At 32.8% G+C, this 17,946-nt stretch overlaps 1 protein-coding gene across 6 annotated transcripts in view; it reads left to right on the top strand.

The window, feature by feature from the left end:
• Window positions 1–14,693, top strand: part of LOC115209094 (thyroid receptor-interacting protein 11) — a 149,490-nt gene extending 134,797 nt beyond the window's left edge. For all 6 annotated transcript variants that reach the window (XM_036501182.1, XM_036501186.1, XM_036501187.1 and 3 more), the window contains 6 exons: window positions 1,185–1,340; window positions 3,060–3,232; window positions 3,800–3,808; window positions 4,433–4,591; window positions 5,803–5,923; window positions 6,704–14,693. In XM_036501182.1, the coding sequence (XP_036357075.1) occupies window positions 1,185–1,340; window positions 3,060–3,232; window positions 3,800–3,808; window positions 4,433–4,591; window positions 5,803–5,923; window positions 6,704–6,783 (698 nt within the window). In that variant the 3' untranslated portion in view covers window positions 6,784–14,693. The remainder of the gene's footprint in view (window positions 1–1,184; window positions 1,341–3,059; window positions 3,233–3,799; window positions 3,809–4,432; window positions 4,592–5,802; window positions 5,924–6,703) is intronic.
• The last annotated feature ends 3,253 nt before the right edge of the window (window positions 14,694–17,946 follow it).

Genomic DNA, 17,946 nt, shown 5'->3' with positions numbered 1-17,946 from the left:
TTTGCAATTACAATTATGTGACTATATTTTTAGAATTACATTTTAGGGTAGGTGTGAGAGGCCAGATCTGACCAGTTTGGACATGAAACATGTAGAATATGGCTGGTTAAAATACCTTATAATTTATGGATCTGATATAACAACAAACTTTTAAAATTAAGCATACGTTATTGATTTGTTTGAAAGAATATGATGGTATTACTATGAAATTATGACTGTGTTATAATAAAGGTGTTTATTAAAAGTCAATATGAAAGCGAATATCAGAGGGAAAGTTTCTGTTTGTATGTTTGTTCATTTTACATCTCTTTCTCCATGCTAGCATAGGTTGGATGAAGACCCATTATCAAGATTTTATTTTTCAACCAGCTGTCCTTCTTATTGTTAACCCTTAACTTTATTCCACTTGTCTTCAAAAATGAAGAGCTATAGGACAATTTGTTAACAGGGAATGTTAACATAACATTACTGTTTCCTTTTCACTCAGTTCCATGCAAATATGTAAAATGTAAATATTCATAGACACAAATACATGCACCCAAATGTGTGTGTGTGGTAAATAAGAGACAGAAGATACAAGAATGTTGATTAATCACTACAATTGTTTCAACACATCTAGCATCGTTCCTTCACAGGTTGGATACTTAACTGGTTCAGGAGCATATAACAGTGCAGATGTGTCTCTTTGGGTGACAAATAGATATAACTCATTAAAATAACTGTTCTGCAATGTATCTTCTCATTTCATGTAAAGAACAGCAATAAATTAAAGGATATAGCTTCGTTTATATAGAAGGTCAATAATGAAATAACATGCAAAAAAAAAAAAGAAATGAACACACAATACAGTTTCCATCTATCAGTTCTACTCAGAAGACATTGGTCAGTTTGGAGCTGTAGTGGTAGATACTTGACCAAGGTACCACACAGCGCGATTGAACTCAAAACCATGTGGTTACAAAGTGAACTTCATATCCACATAGCTATGTTTGCTCCTATGTTAAAGTGAAGGTGTGACAATATGAGAGTAACGGTGTCTCTATTAAAATGAAGATTTGATAATGGTTAAAGTCTCTATTTTTCTTTGTCCAATGCAAATTAAAAAAATTTTTTTACTATATTGATTTTTAGTAATCTTCAGATTTATGTGTGTAATGTCTGTATTTTTCTTTTTTTATTATCAGAATTAGAAAATGACCAATCAAACAATGGCAGCAAGGATGTCAAGTGGACAGAAGATATGTTACATAAAAGTAGTGTGGCCTATACTTGGCCAGCATCTCTCTCCTTAGCTAAGGATCATATCACATACTGGTCATTTGACCCACCTGGCAGTCCTGGTAATTTGTTTTTTTACATTAATTCCCCACAATTTACTTCAATTCTTGTCTGACTTAACTGACATGTAAGTAGGTCATGTCCTACTCTTGTGAGCAATGTGTTGTGTCACTTGATTTGGGGTAGGATTACATTTCACATCAGAAATATATTATGCCCCTGCGTCATGTAACTGAGAGGTCATATGTCACTGCAGACTGTGTTGTTTCTCTGTCACAAACTTTATTATGATTATCTAAAGTAAGAGATAGGTTCCTAATGAGCTAAGTGTGCAACCCAATTTGGTTGTTCCCATCAATGTCAATTTTGATCTAAAGCAATTATTAGTAATAGATTGTAGTAGACTAAACTGGCTATTCACATTCCCTATAAAATGTGGAATTTATTTGATGGATTAGTTTTACATTGCACACTTTAATACTACTGTCACATTGTAATACAGAATCATTGTTACATGCTGGTATGTCATTGTGCAACATTTTCAATGTAAAACATTACTTCGACATTGTAGTTTAATTTGACAAGTAAAGGTGATATAAACCTCTGCTGATCTCAGTCCTCAACTTGATTTTTATTATTGCATTTTATTTATGTTGTTATTGACCTTGGAATAGCATAAAAATCACAAGATAACCTTTCTTTATTAATTTGAAGGTAATGTACAAATGGAAAAAATTCCAAACACAGCATCATCATCATCATTTAATGTCTCATTTCCATACTGGCATGGGTTGGACAGCTTGGCAAAAGCTGGTAAGCCAGGGGACTGCATGAAGTTCCACTCTGCTTTGTCATGGTTTTTATAGCTAGATGCCCTTCCCATTGCCAACCACTTTACAGAGTGGACTGGGTGCTTTTTATGTGGTTGCATTCTTAATGGTTACAAGTAATGGTTATGAGTCTAAAACAGAAAGCAAGAGGCTCTTTCAACCAGGAATTGAACTGGGTTGTAGATTCCAATGCCTTTTGGGGACAGAGTTCAGCTGATTAGTTTGATTGCTGGTGTTTATTGATTCAGAAAGGGTTGGATAAAAGATTTAGAGTTAGCTTAGGTGGAGTTATCAAGCAGGAAATTGGAATGTCAGAAAGTACTTTGACTCTCCATCAACTACATTGTCTCCAAACATGTCAATGAGCAAATCTGTGTGGTTGTGCAGCTAAATAGAAATAGCTGCCAAATTTCCATCAAATTACACCCCACTGGCTTAGAAAAGTAGGACGCATTGGATAATGTAGTCCTAAAAAATACACTTCCACTGCCAGTTTACTATTGGTTTTCAAAGATAGAAAGTTTGTGAAAGGAAATGTTGATTATTTCAACTGCTACCTACTGTAAAACTGATTTCCAACTTTGGCAGAAAGGCACACATTTATAGGGTGGGGACAATTAATTAAATTAACCTCAACGCTTAATTTTATTAACTCAGAAAAAATGGAAAAAAAGACAGCCTCATCAGGTTTTGGAGCCAGAACATAAAAGATTGTATTTAGATATCACAAGACATTCCTTCTGGCATCCTAGTGTTTCTACCTTTCCATAATATCAAAGTTCACTTTGCAACCAAACTTCTCTGGATGGAATGAACAATCTTGTTGGGGGCTTAAGCTTTAGAACCCACTGTTTTGAAATTTAATCAATCAATAATAACTGTATTACTGCAGCAGCTTTCTACAGTGAGTGAAATTCCTTTTGACTATATTTTTTGTTTCTATTTCTATAGCAAATTCACCAGTGCGTATTAGCTCAGATCTTCGTTCCTTATTTGCTATTGGTAAACTGGATGACTATGAGCTATTGCGTAAAGAAAATGGTGAGATGTCATGTGTAGTTCGTAACTTACAAGCCCGATTGCATGACCGCATCAAGGTTCACAAATCTCATGCAAGTACTGAGGTATGTACAGTTTCTCTGATCTTTCATAATTTACTGTGGGATGTTATTGTCAATGTGTAGGGAATGAAAATTGTTTTAAAATTTTTCGAGGTTCCTTGTCTCAAGAAACAGATGGAAATTGTCTCAAACTATCAAGTCATTAGGCATCATGTTATGACTGAATGGAACATTTAACTTTTCGTTGTCTCAATTTGGTTACCTATATAGGAATTGGTACCTAATGTTACTGAAAGTGTTACTTACAAGAGACTTGTGTCTGACATAATAGAAGCCAAAGACAAGCACCAGCTCTATGGACATTTGTAGTTCGTAGCTATTATCCTTTTATTTGCACTGTCACATCACCCAAGACTAGGTCTTTGGATTCATTTCTGTTGCATCCCTGGTGAATATGTCCTGTTAATTTTCCTCTGGGCCTTTCTTAATTTTTCATCACATTATGTTGTATATGAGACACTACTGTATTTTTAAATGTATTTTCTTTGAAGTTCTCTTTTAAATGTAAACAAACCAACATTAACCTTGTTTTCTTTCCATTTCTTTTCCATTCCTTCATTACCACCACAGCTATACAAGGTAATTAGTACTTTAATTTGTTTCTCTCTTCCTTTTCCTTATTAAAGATGAGTAGAAATAGATTGTTAAGTTAATATGTCATCAGTATATTTTATCAAAATTTAATCAAATTGATATACTAAATGAATACATTTCACCAATAACTTGATTTGTCCTGAGGAAAAGTTTGATGTTTTGAACACACTCCTTTGTTATCTCTTTAATGCAGCGTCCTGCATAAAATATCAAACTTCTCTTCCCCTAAACCACTAACTGATTGTATTTACTATTTGCTGACACCGTTTCCTCAGATCCTGCTGTGTCTATAGCCTACATAACTAATTCTCAACAGCCCAATCTATCCTGTTATGTGTAATAACTGCAAGTGTTTTGTTGGGTTACAATACTGTATTCAACATCCTCCCCAGTATATCATGAAGAAAGATGGGCTCAACTAAGCTGGCTTACCTTTAGATACATAGTAGTGCTCCAAAAGATTTTGTATCAACGAAAATACCAACAAAATGTCAATGTTGTATTTGTAGCTTAGCATTAACTACATATTAATGATAAACTTATCTGAACATAGTTATATGAATATAAAAGCTGTTATTTATTTGTCTTTCACTGTCCACTTTGTTGCAGAATGCAGAGTACAGTATTTTACGTGAATTATCACTTCTGGTTAATAATTTGAATGTCTGCTTGAATGAAGAAAGTCGTCTTATTGGCAATTTCTGGTTATCACAACTTCCAGCTCGTTACAAGAAAGGGCAGATGTCCAAATTATTGCAAAACAAGAAGGTAAGATCTCTCAAATTTTGATGAAAAAATAAAGAGACAAAAATAATTTGATTTGTGCAACATTTATTATAAGGTTTAAAACATTCCTTGATCCTATAAATATAATTATAGATTTTTTTATCATTAAATAATTCATGAAATAATAGCTTTAATTCTTCACCAGCTTATAATCTGTAATCTTTGGAGGGGTAACAATTGTAGAATTACCTTTTTTTTTTTTTTTTTGCTGGACCGATTTACAACTGGCCATGTTTTTTTTATAATATCAGATTGCAAGTTAAAGGAGTATTTTTTATATGTAATATTGCATTGTGTGTCTTATTAAAATCCTTGACTCTCAATGATCTAGCTTATCTATATGTGAGTAGGTCTCATGCTGAGATGTAGCTTAGCTCTCTATATAGGTACTCTTGGTAATTAAGAAATGCTGAGTTCAGACTGTCCTATGTGCTGCTGGAAAAGAAAACTAGATGCTACCTGTCATTTTATTTATTTACAATACACTAAGAACAGCACCAAAACAAATCCCAAAGTTAAGGGAATCATAAAATTACAAGGGAGGGGTGACAGTGTAAATTTATGACTGGTGATGGTGGCAGTATGATGTTATGTTTTTGGTTTATTTTTTTCTTTTCTGCGATCTAAGTGGTTGCATTATGCAGCTTCAATGTGTGTGCATATGCATATGTATTTAGTAATGACTTTGTCCACTTGTCATTTCTCTTTCTCTCCTACTACTGAAGAATATTGATTTCCTACTTAGACACAAGTCCACTTTACATTACATTTATCAATTCCAATGAGATGAAAGGCGTGTAATTGAACAGAAGATAGAAAGAAATGCAACTGACTTATCCAAGGCAGAATTGAGCTGCAGCCAACTGTCTATGGTTTCTTTCCTCATCAAACTTTTACTCAATATTGATTTCTTACAGAGGCATGAAACCTCAAATTTTGGAAAGGAAACAGTCAATAATATCAATGCTGGTATTTGATTAGTACTTTATTTTATTGACTTCAGAAGAATAAAGATAAAATGGACTTGGGTGAGATTTGAACTCAGAACATAAAGTGCTGAAACCAATACCTATCCACTGCATTCAGTTTTGTATTGTTTTCTATTAAAAATAAATAAATAAATAAAACCTTTTGGCATCCTGTATTGAGATTTTTGTATTTCCACTTTATTGGTTTATTTCATTTGTCTGCAGAATGAAGTCTTAATGACAGAAATAAGTGAAATCCAGAACAGATATCTTAATTCTCCAGAGAAATTACGAACTGCGGAGGAGAATGGTCCAACACATGTTGAAGATGATCTACTGTGGCATAGTATGTTTTCTACCTTTCTAAACTCTCATTAATATAGGCTTTTGGTAGGGGTCACCATATGCATTAATTGTAGTGATTTCTGAGGCAGGTCAAATAGATATCTGATGCTCAAGAAGATTAACAGTAATAATGATTGAAGTGAACTGACCTCAACTAGAACCTTATTTGATACTCTGTTAAATACACTACATTATCACTAAGTAGTAATTTCTCAGATTGGTAATAAACTGCATATTTGTAGAAGAGTGATTCAGTATTAGTGGAGGCGCATCACTTAATGGTTAGTGTGTTGGATTCACAACCGTAAGATTGTGGTTTCAATCCCTGGACCTGGTGATCCATTGTGTTCTTGAGCTAAACACTTCATTTCACATTACTCCAATTCACTCAGCTGTGCAAATAAGTTTAGCCTGAGGAGGGATGGGCTTTACCAGGCTTTCACACTCTAGATATGCTGCATGGCTACAGCACCCCAATGACCTCCAAGGAGTTATGGGATTTGTTAATGCAATGTTTTGTGTCAGAGGATAGATTCAGTTATGTTTGAATTCAGAATGTACAGTGTCTAAAATTTAAATACGTAATTTAGTCCATCACTCTACTGTTTCTGTAACTGCTCACACTGACTGCTTGAGGAGACTACCTCACTTTTAACCTGATGACAGCCACTAGAATTATATCTTATTTCTTTCATTTACTTATCATTTATATGTTTTTGTCTTGGCTTTTTTTTATATTGTTACCTAACAATTGTTTCCTTTCTTTCTTTCACCCTCTTAGTTAGAGAGACAGAGAATATCTTCAAGACCAATACAGAAACAAGAATTGAGCAGACGCCCACAACATCGCAGCTGTCTTAGGATTGATATCTGAACTGTTGTTATAATTATCATTATCATTATTATTATTATTATTATTATTATAATTAATATTATTTTCATTACTACAATTGGAGAGTTAGATGAATGGAAACTGAGTGAAATGAATGAGACTTGAACTGCTTGAACGAATGTGAAGGTAGTGTGAATGTTAACATGAACAACATTCCAATGCAGTGTCTTGTTGTCCCAACCCCAATCAACCCATACCATCCCACCTTCCTTACCATCCACTAAAGACTTCTACATCATAATGATTGGTTGTGTGAATCAGAGATGACCATTAATTGCCACCATTTCTACTGTTGCCAACACATTTGAAAATACACAAGCCAGTGGACATGAAATGAAAAATCTTTTGTGTCTCACTTTTGTTAACAAAAGACATCATTTCTATAGTTGGCCATTTACTTTGTTATTACAGTGATCCTGATGTGGTTGGAAAATAAATGTCCATGAAAAAAGAGGTGCAGTGTTAATGTCAGCATTGAGGGAAAATCATAATAATACGGATAATAATAATAATAATAATAATAATAATGATGATGATGATGATATTCTAATAATTGTTATTGCTTTTATTATATATATTTTACTTTTTTGATTTTTTTCAATGTTTACAAGTTTTGTGTTTATATATATATATATATATATATATATATATATATACCCACACAAATGAATATTCTCTGCATAAGTGTGTACATGTGTTTTATACATGCAGACACTGAAACCAACTATTTCATGTGGGAGCTTTTGGAGGGAGGGTGGGATGATTTCTATTGTAGTAGCTTATTCATTATTCCTCATACTCAGTAATTTCTTTGTTGTTGGTTAGCTTTGGTTGCTCAGTATTCAGATACTGAATCAGTTAAAACTGTAGTCCTTTAAGATTATATATTTTTATCATACTAGTCTCGGAAATCTTTCTCATTTGCTGTAGTGAGGCAGTGATGTTTGTCAGATTTTTAATTTCATGAGTATTTGTTAGATCGTTAATGTAATATTATTCTATTTAAATTATATGTTAAATCAAAAAACACTGATAATGGACATTCATCTATGTGTTTTTGTTGATAAATATGCACGTGTGTGCTTGTGTATGCTTGTGTGCACATGAATACATGTATATGTGTCGCTTCATATTGCTAACACTCACAAAACAGCAAAGCTATTCCATTATACACATATACATATATATTCAAATGTTTCTTCAAGTTTCCCCTAATCATTATATGCATTCACATACACACACACATATATATTTCATTATGCTTTTCTTTAAACATCTGTTATTTGATAGTTTTGCTTGATGCCATGTTAACAATGTTCAGTATTACTAAAGGAAAAGATTTGGGGTTGTTAACCTCGTTAAGTATTACACATGTGTACCACTTTAATGCTGCCTTTGGTATATTATCATTTGTTGTTTCTAAGCTGACATTTAAAATGATTAACCTTGCTTTGGACTTACCATTCTATATTAGAATGGTCATCAACAGTAGAATTAGATTTTGCTTTAACCTTCACTCATTATTTACATAGATTATTGGAAAGATTACAATGGTGTCATCATAGTCATAGCTTGGAAGACATTTCTTCTAAAGATTGTATTTAAAAATTAACTTTTGATTGTCTATGTTGTAGTTTACTGAATTTAGGTCTGTTCTAGAATTTTCATAGAAAGTTTCTAGTACTTTATAACTCCTGCTTTTCCCACACTAGTATCACTTTGGCTGTTATATATGTATGTAGTATGTCATACATCAGTAAATAATAGCTTTGGTACAATGTTAAATTTGTGTTCCAGAAATCTAGTTAGTACACTTCTCTTGTGTATGTTTGTTTTTAAACAATCCATTTTGTTTTACAAATTTAGTGTCATTAACCTTGTGATTTGTTAATTGTAAATAATTGCTTTTTTAGCATGGTTTATACAGTGAAATTCTTAGATGAAGTAATTTATTTGAATTCTTATTTTCACTCTAAAATACTTGATAAGTTATTCTGTCTTCCATAAGATTTCACCATGAGTATGAGGCACGTATGCCAATTAGAGCACATCATCAGGTTCCACTTGGTAGAGATAACTGCTTCATTCTAGCAGTCTGCTTTCCCTTTGTTGCCAGCTCATCATTGAATTGCACAACTTTCTGTTGCACTAGAGATGTTAGTCAAACCAATAATTGCTAGTTGGAAAAGTAAGAAAATGTTTAAAAGAAGGCATTTATAGTTTTGATGAAATTTATCTCCCCTTCAAATATATTTTTATTGCTGAACATTTTTGAAATATCACTTTTCTATTCTCAATTGTTACATGTAGCTTCACTTGATTTGTCATTCCCCAATATATAAATGTAGCTGCTGTGCTTCCATATTTAGTTTTCATTGTTAAACTTTGTTCTTCCCATCAAATTGTGACATTTGAATACTATGGTTGTACTTGTTGAAATTTTTGGAATTTTCTTATTTTTCAACTAAGTATTATGTTTAGCCACATTGATGACCAAAATGTGAATCAGTGTGAATTAATATAATATCTATATTTAACTAATTAGATCACACTAGCTTCTTCTGTCTAGAGATAACAACTACCATCTGTTTTTCCATTCATTAATGACTTTGTCAACACTAAGTTCTAATTCATTGGATAAAAAAATATGTCTCTAAATATTGATGGTTAGCTAACAGTGTGAAACAGATTTCAGTATTTTCATTGAAATTACTGAAATTTGGTTAGTATGGGGTTTGCTGATTGCTAAATCATTTCAGCACAGACACCTTCCTTTGTCAAGTACCTGTGTTGAATTTTTTTTTTCTTGGTTGTGTGTAATGTCTCAATTAGCAAACCCTGTATGTATACATAAATTTCTTAGTTTGTAAATGAAGTTTCACTTACAGCTAAGGATTTCTCTCTTAGTTAGAAATGTCACCTGTCATGACTGCAGCTTGTTTTTAGCTGAGTAGCTTTTCCATATAATTAAGCCTACACCACACTCTCCCAGCCCTGCCACTTTAGTTATATGTAGTAATAATGCCTAAATTTTTTATATCCGCTTACTTTTATTATTGTACATGGCTATCAAGTAAAACCTCAACCATTATTACATGTTTTGTCTTAACTGTAGATTTAAAATTCAAGAATATGTTCTTCTGATAAATCTTTTTGGAATTTTTATTTAAACATTAGGTGCCATCTATGGTGGAAAAATTGTGGTTATGTTTCAGCAGTATCTCTAACTTGTTTCAGTGAAAAAGTGAATAAGGTTGCTTATCAAAGACAATGTGTGTAGTGAGTGAATCTTCTGTGTGATAGTATGAAGAACCCAACACATAACTGGTCCTCAAAACCTAGCCATGATACTGTTTTAGTATAATTCCATTCACATTGATGTATAGATTAGATCCTGATCTAAATATAGGTATTTTTAAAACTGTTCTATTTCACCAGTAAGATGTGATCCTTCTGTGAACTAGTTCAATTATAGAAAGGAATCCATATAGAGACAATTGTTCAGTTGTAGTTTCTGTAATTAAGTTAAAAATAACAAGTCAGCATTTTGTCATAATTTATCATATATTGAGTTTTGAAACTTGAGGGTAAATGTCTTCCTTAAAATGTCATTTAAACAATTTTTTAAAATTATTTTTTATTCTGAATTTTATTTTGTCTTCCCAGCACTTTATCACAATGTTTTACTTCTGACTGAAAACTATGAAACATCTCTTAGCTGAATTTATTCTTGTTATTTTATGTTATGATTGAAATTCAGTTTTTCTGATTTGTATCAATGTAAACTGCCACCTCTGTGGACCTTTACTCCACTGGTAAGTTTCCTGTTAAACCTCAGAAAATACACTATTTGTGTGATAATAATCTGTAAGGGCTTTGTTAGTGTCTCAAAATATGCTTTTATGTTCCAGCTGTTTTTCTTACATTTTTCTGTGATTTTCGAACAAATCACTTCATATTTTTCAACATCTTTATTAAAATCGTCTTCCCAAAAAGTAATTCCAGAATTTAAATACATTAACATACAAAATAAATCATCTCACTTGTTAGTGGTTGCTGTTGACCAATTTGTAGATAACTTACAATTAAACATTATCACCATCACAACTGGCAATTTTTACAAATTGCTACTCCTCTAAATTCCTTTGTTGATGCACTTAACATGTCAGAATAGCCTTTTAACATTTGTGCATGGAAATTACCTTATGTATAGAAGCTGCTTATTTAGTATTGTTAGTAGTAGTAATACCAATACCCATTGAGATTGCAACTAATATATTTACTAACCTATTGTTCAGCTGCCAACAGCATCACCTTCACTTTACCTATGCAACGTTTCAATTTTCGTTGGCTACTTGTATTTCTGCTTACTTCCCTTGTTGCAAGTTTGTTCTACCTTAACCCCCTTCACACCAATACCACTTGTCTGTTGTTGTTGCTCCTCTGCACTGCCACCAGATACCAGTAACTATTCCTGAATGCAAACACACACACACACACACCCTCGCAGTTATGTTGTAGTCATTACTGTTGCATAGGTTTAGTTTCCATTTCATCTAAGAAGGTTCCCTTTTGTGAGATCACTGTTGCACCCATATATTTATGGATGTGTTGTTTGTAGTTTAACATGTGATAGTGTTTCCCAATTTGTTATCATTAACAACAATCAGGTTGTTTAGGTTTTGTTAAAATATTAACATGCTGATATACTTCAAAGTTTATTTTGAGACAAAATGACAAAGTCCCAACTTTTTGTTAACAAAGAGATTTTATTTTCCCTTGAATATTTGGTTGTTCATTTCTTTATTTGCAACATTTCTCTGCTGCCATTATATAAATTTGTCTTCCATTTAAAAGTTTAAAAAATCTGACTGAATTCTTGAGATATTCCAAATATCTTTTTTTTTTAATCAAATGTTATTGATTTAATTGCTGCTGTTGACCCTTTCTAATACTGCTGTATTATCCATTGGCAGTATTTTTTTTTTTATTTCCTTAATACTGGCTTTTCAATAACTTATTTAGATCACAGTTTATACATTGATATTTTCTTACTAACTTTTCTCTTTTGCTAACAGTTTATGGTAAAATGTAGACATAATTCTTTCTTCAGCTACTTACATTTTGGTTTGTAGTTACACTGAATTCTTTCTACCTTTGTTAGTAACAATGGTATGAAAGAATCTAATAGATATTACAACAGTCACTGTTAAGATATCCTGTAACTAAACCAACCCAAGAATTTGCTTGAACAACAGTTTAATGCAGAAAAAAGCTTTTGATATTTCTATCAATTTTAGAAATGTGTGATGACATGGTTAGCATGCAAACACTCACAACTCTTTTTGCTAAATACCTGTATAGTTGGTATCACATTAACTACTAGTGTGCATAATAATTGCAATTCAATGGCTTCTTCATAACAATGAAAATAATTTATTACATATTTTGTGCAGATATGCTATTGATATCCACAAAAATGTTCTACTATTCTAGTGGTTTTAATTATTGTAGTAAATATGCTACTAAAAATCTTGCTTAAACAGAAGTTGAATCCTTTAACTAATTCCATCAAGAAAGGAAAGTTAGTCATTTTATTAACAGAATATCAACTGATAGTTGTTCTAAGCTATAGTAAGTACTATACCACTTCATAGGGATTTTATTGGTATTTTCCATAAATTAGACTTGATTAAATTTATATTTAAACAGTATCAGTTTAGAATAATTTTTTTTTTAATCTTATGTCTTTCTCATTGTTAGAATTAGTTAGTGTGTCATTAAATTGGTGCATAATTATTGAGTACAAAAGTGTTTTGTCAAAAGGTTGGTTGGTTTGTTTCTACACTATGTTCTTGTGCTAATGAGTTATTTTTTAAACTTTCTACTCCTACAATTTCCTGACAGTTGTATATCTCTTTAAAGAATATTGCACTGGAATGCTTTTTTCTGTCTTTAAAATTGTGCAAATGAGTTAAGAAAGTAAGTGGGCCTGAAAGATATTGATGATATAAGTAAGAGTGACAATTATAAGAAAGTACAATGAGTTTTTGATGGGAAGGGATTATAGAGGAGGTAAATTAATCAAAGTAAGAGATAGGAAAGTATTGCGCTTCACTGATAGAAAGATACTGTTTCACAACTATCCAATACTGAATGTTGGAACAATAATGGTAATTGTAAAAATACCCAGCTATCTTGATTAAAAACGGCACTGTGCACCAGTATAGTTAAATAGTAAAAACTTGGATTTTAAAAAAATATACTAACAAAGTGATATATATACATATATGTGTAAAGGAGAAGTAGAGAAAACTAAAACTTTTGTGGATATATTTACTAGATAGTCATGTATATGATTGTAAAACTTCATAATCATTTGAACATGTAAGGTAGAGTAAGTATAGATGGACTATTATTATGTGTGTATATCACAACTGTTCCAACAGTTTTACCTCAGTTGATATCTTCGTACAGTCTTTGTTTATCTGTACAAAATATCTTTTTAAGGCATACTTTTTATTACACAAACCTTAGGTTTTAGTGCATGTATCTTTTCTAAATTTAGTCTACATATTATTAGATATAAAAAGTAATGGCAAAATATAACAACAATATAAATAATAGGCAATTTTCTTTTTCTTTTTCTTCTTTTTTAGTACAACTCTCATTGTTTACAAAGTCCACAAGCTTTTGCAGTAATTCTCTTCAAGATTTATCTATGCTAGTTTTCAATGAAATAGCCTCTGCTATGCTACATTTCACTTTTACAAACATCATATTATCAACTGCCAGTTACCATTTGTTGATTTAATCTTATCTACCATTATATTAAGAGTTACCTATTGGTAGTTTAATATATTGATATAAGTCATTATGTGTAAACACACCCAGTTTTAAACTATTTATAATATAATACTGTTTTTACTCCATGGTCAGTTAGCTGATGTTGTTAAGGGTTTGGTGTATATATGAGGAAAAGAGCATTATTTTCCTTCATTGATACAATAACATGTTGTTAGTTCACTAATCTCACAGGAAAAGGGTCATGGAAATTTGAGCTAGAGTTTGTCATTGTTTGTCAAGTTCATAACTGAGTTTGTGTTCAGCTCAACTTGTTTGATGTAATCTGTTTCTTAATTAACTGCCTTCATACATATTTTAATTTTCTGTTTGTGTTATATTTAAGATTTGCCTGTATTTATTTCCACATAAGCAGCCAGCACCTGATACAAGTTGATCACCTCTCATTCTTGGATATTCATGTATCTTCATCTACACTTCATTCTCTAATTAATCATTACAGACTTCATCTTTATAATTTTTGTTTTTCTTGGCTTTTTCACCTGTCGAATTCCTTCACTTTTGGGCAAGTTTTTTTGTTCTTTTGGATGTTTGCTTTTCTATTTCTTTTTTCTTTTCTATTTTTTTTTGTTTCTATTTTCTTTCATGTCTCCTGTTATTCATTTATATTTGAAATCCGTTTTATTTCTGAGTGTCATCTCCATTACTGTAAGAGTGCAAAACTATATTCCTATCTTTCTCTCCCTCTCACTCGCTCGCTCTCTCTCTCTCTATATATATATGTATAGCTGTTTCATCAACAGATACCATGTGCATGTATGTAAATTGGCAATTGTACATAAATTGTGTATACACACCATTTGTTGCTGCCAAATATATTAGGCCCTGTAATATAACCCCTGTACAAGCCAATAATAAAAGCAGCAGTGTTGCTATATATTTCTGTAAAATATGTTAAAATACTTTACTTTATTTTCCCCATCCCTTATACTAACAAATACCCAGGATTGAAAACAGTAAATATTAAAAAAAAACATTGCATGTCTTTACAAATAAAACATTATATCAAATTCTACATTCTAGTGAGTTGTGTTTTCTTTTTCTTGGAGTTCAGTTTTTGAAAATGATTTTCTTGTTTCCAGTTCAGCCTCTGCAATGGTTTATGAACCAAACTCAGACAAATAACTGTAAAAATTATACACTTATTTTATATATTTATGTTGAATTAAACTTTTTTTTTCACCTGCTGAGGCTTGAGGAAGGAGCATTGCCCATGACTTTGGAGATACTTCAACACCAGTGAGCTTGATGCCCAAAAAGTTCCATTTAAATTGTTTCAGTTCAACACCTACAGGAATAGCAGTTGGGAGAAGATTCCAGAGAACCATTGTATTGGGGAGGTAGAATTTAGCCTAGTGGCTGGTGTTGGACTGGTGGAAATAGAAACAACACTGGTGATAAGAGGTGGAGAGACAAGTGGATCATGGTGCCTGAATGGAGGTGTAAGACCAGCTGGCTTCAAGAAACAGAAATTATAAAAAGCAGGTGGAAAGCAGAAAATTCACAGACTTTATACAAAGTAATTAATAGCTTCATCAATCGTCACATCATATCACAATCTCGCCTTTATTTAACATGTACACACACTAAACTCCTTTAGAAACATTTCTGAAATGAGCCGCCAAAAATCATACAAAAGACTGAAACAAAAATACCAAGACACCAAAACTAAAAAGACCTCACAGTTAATAAAATCATAAGAATACACCTAAAATTAGAGTCTGAAGGCATTTAACTATTTGCATCATAAGTAGTTACTCATCATCTGCATCATTTAATGTCCACTTTCCAATGGTTGCATTAGTTAGATGGAATTTATTGAGGCAGGTGGATGACTTGACATGTTTTTTATGGAAAATGGAAATTGAACAACTTTGTTTGTGTCATGCTGCTGTGCATTTATAATCATCACATGATGTGTAGACAAGGATGCACACGAGCATACACAGAAGTAGATAGTTACTAAGTGGAGGAGGAGTACTGAGGGAGAGAAAAAGGTATCTTGCAGTACAGAAGAAATATGGCTACTTTAGGTGGAGAGAAAATGGTAAAGGTGAGGCAGTCAGGGGTCATACCCCCAAGTTACAGGGTGGTGCTATTGGGAATTGGAGAGGGTGAGTGGGTGGGTAAGTTCACAAGATTGTGAAAAGAGATGGAGGGAATACTGTGAGTGGTCACAGAAGGAAAGGGTATAAGGAGGAAGATCTTAGACGAGGGGACAAATTGTATGAAGGTAAGTTCTTGAGGGAGAGTGGAAGATAGAGGAGAAGGAAATACAATGGGTGATGAATCAGAATGGAAGGAGGAGTTGAAAGACTGAAAATAGGTTGCAGGTGTGAGGTTCACCAGGGAAGATTGTGTGTAGAGGTGGAGGTGGATATTAAAGACATGCCTTTGTGGCCTCAATTTTACTTGGCTAGATTGTCTTTTCAAGCACAGTAAGTTGCTAATTGTGTCAGTCCTTTGTCATCTCTGTAAGACTCAGCATCTAAAGATCAGTTTTCACCACTTCATCATCATCGTTTAACGTCTGTTTTCCATGCTAGCATGGGTTGGACCCACATCTTCCTGAGTTTTTCTTTTCACAAGTTCTCCCCACATTTAGGGATTGACACTTATTTTTGCAGCTGTCTTCATCTATATACATCACATGGTCATACCAGTGCAGTCTTCTCTCTTGCACATTACATTTGATGTCTCTTATACCCAATTTTCTCTCAAAACATTTACACTTTGTTGTACATGCTTACTGATATGGCACATACAAGGGAACATGTTGGCTTATATTTCTTTCAAGCCTTTGCATGTTGTCTGCACTCACAGTCCATGTTTTACTGTCATGTAGCATAGCTGTCCATATACAGGTATCATACAAACTGCCTTTCACTCTGAAGAAGAGGCCCTTTGTTATCAATAAAGATAACAGATCTCTGACCTTTGCTCAGCAAGTTATTCTAGTAACTACACTTTCAGAACAACCTCTTCTTATTTGGTCACCTAGATAATGGAAACTACATTATCTATTACATCTAATAACAATACATGAGAGTTACTATGGTCTCAACTTGACAATTTAACTAGCCAGGTTTGATTCCTTTAGAGTGTTTAAAGAGGTAAACACCTAGATTTATTTAATCCCTATTTACTTTCATTATACATACATATATGTATATATGATGAGGTGACCTTTTTTTTCAGTTTCCATCAACCAGCTTCACTAAACCTGGGGTTTAGCAGAAAACATTTGTCCAAAGTGCTATGCAGTGGGATTTAATTATGCATACATACATATCTGGCTTCCGTGCCAGTGACATGTAAAAAGCACCATTTGAGAGTGATCGTTACCAGCGTTGCCTTACTGGCACTTGTGCCGGTGGCATGTGAAAGAACATTCGAGTGAGGTCATTGCCAGTGCCGCTGGACTGACTCCTGTGCAGGTGGCTCGTAAAATATATATATATTCACTAAAATTGAACTGTGAGAATGAGCACTCAACATTGCAATGGTGGATAAGTATTCTTTATTTGTGGGTTAGCAAGGCTACTAATAGTTTCATATAAATAGGAATCTCTTAGTAATTATCAAACTTGCTGCATGGGAACATTGGTACTTGTTTACATTTTAGATGAGAATACATGAAGCTACACAATACTGTACTAGATTTTTTGTAAACATGCAGATTATGGGAAGTAGTTCATAAGGAAATCTTAATTGTTGTCTCCCTTGTATTATAATATATATATATATATATATATATATATATATATATATATATACACATATACATATTTACACACATAAACCTATATACATGCACACATATATAAACACACACACATAGAATTAATGCAAACAGCAGGTTGCAATGTTTCACCAAAAAGGAGAATTATAATTGTCACTAAATGTGACTAGGGTGTTAAAAAACACCTACATTGCTAAAAATAAGGGCTAAAATGCTCTAACACCGTAGTTAACGCACATGAATGAAAACATATACACTAACAGGGATCTGAATCATCCGAAAAATACCAACCGTTATGGTCCCTGTTAGTGTATAACCTTCGAACATTAGGCTTCACTGAGGCAATCACTAGTGACTGAGACTTTGGAAATATGCTGTGCTTGAGAAAACTCGGCAAGCCAAGTGAGACTGGGTTATGCCAGGGGTGTAATCAGCCCACTTATGTGTACCTTTCCTTCATTGGACACTAAACTCTGCTTGCGAAGACCTGTTGAAGCAAGTGAGTGAAATCGAAATCGAAATCAAA

This window comes from Octopus sinensis, linkage group LG3 (assembly GCF_006345805.1).
Source record: "Octopus sinensis linkage group LG3, ASM634580v1, whole genome shotgun sequence".
Classification (NCBI taxonomy): Eukaryota; Metazoa; Mollusca; class Cephalopoda; order Octopoda; family Octopodidae; genus Octopus; species Octopus sinensis.
Note: the sequence above shows the minus strand (reverse complement) of the source record. Positions and strands in the feature narration are given on the sequence as shown.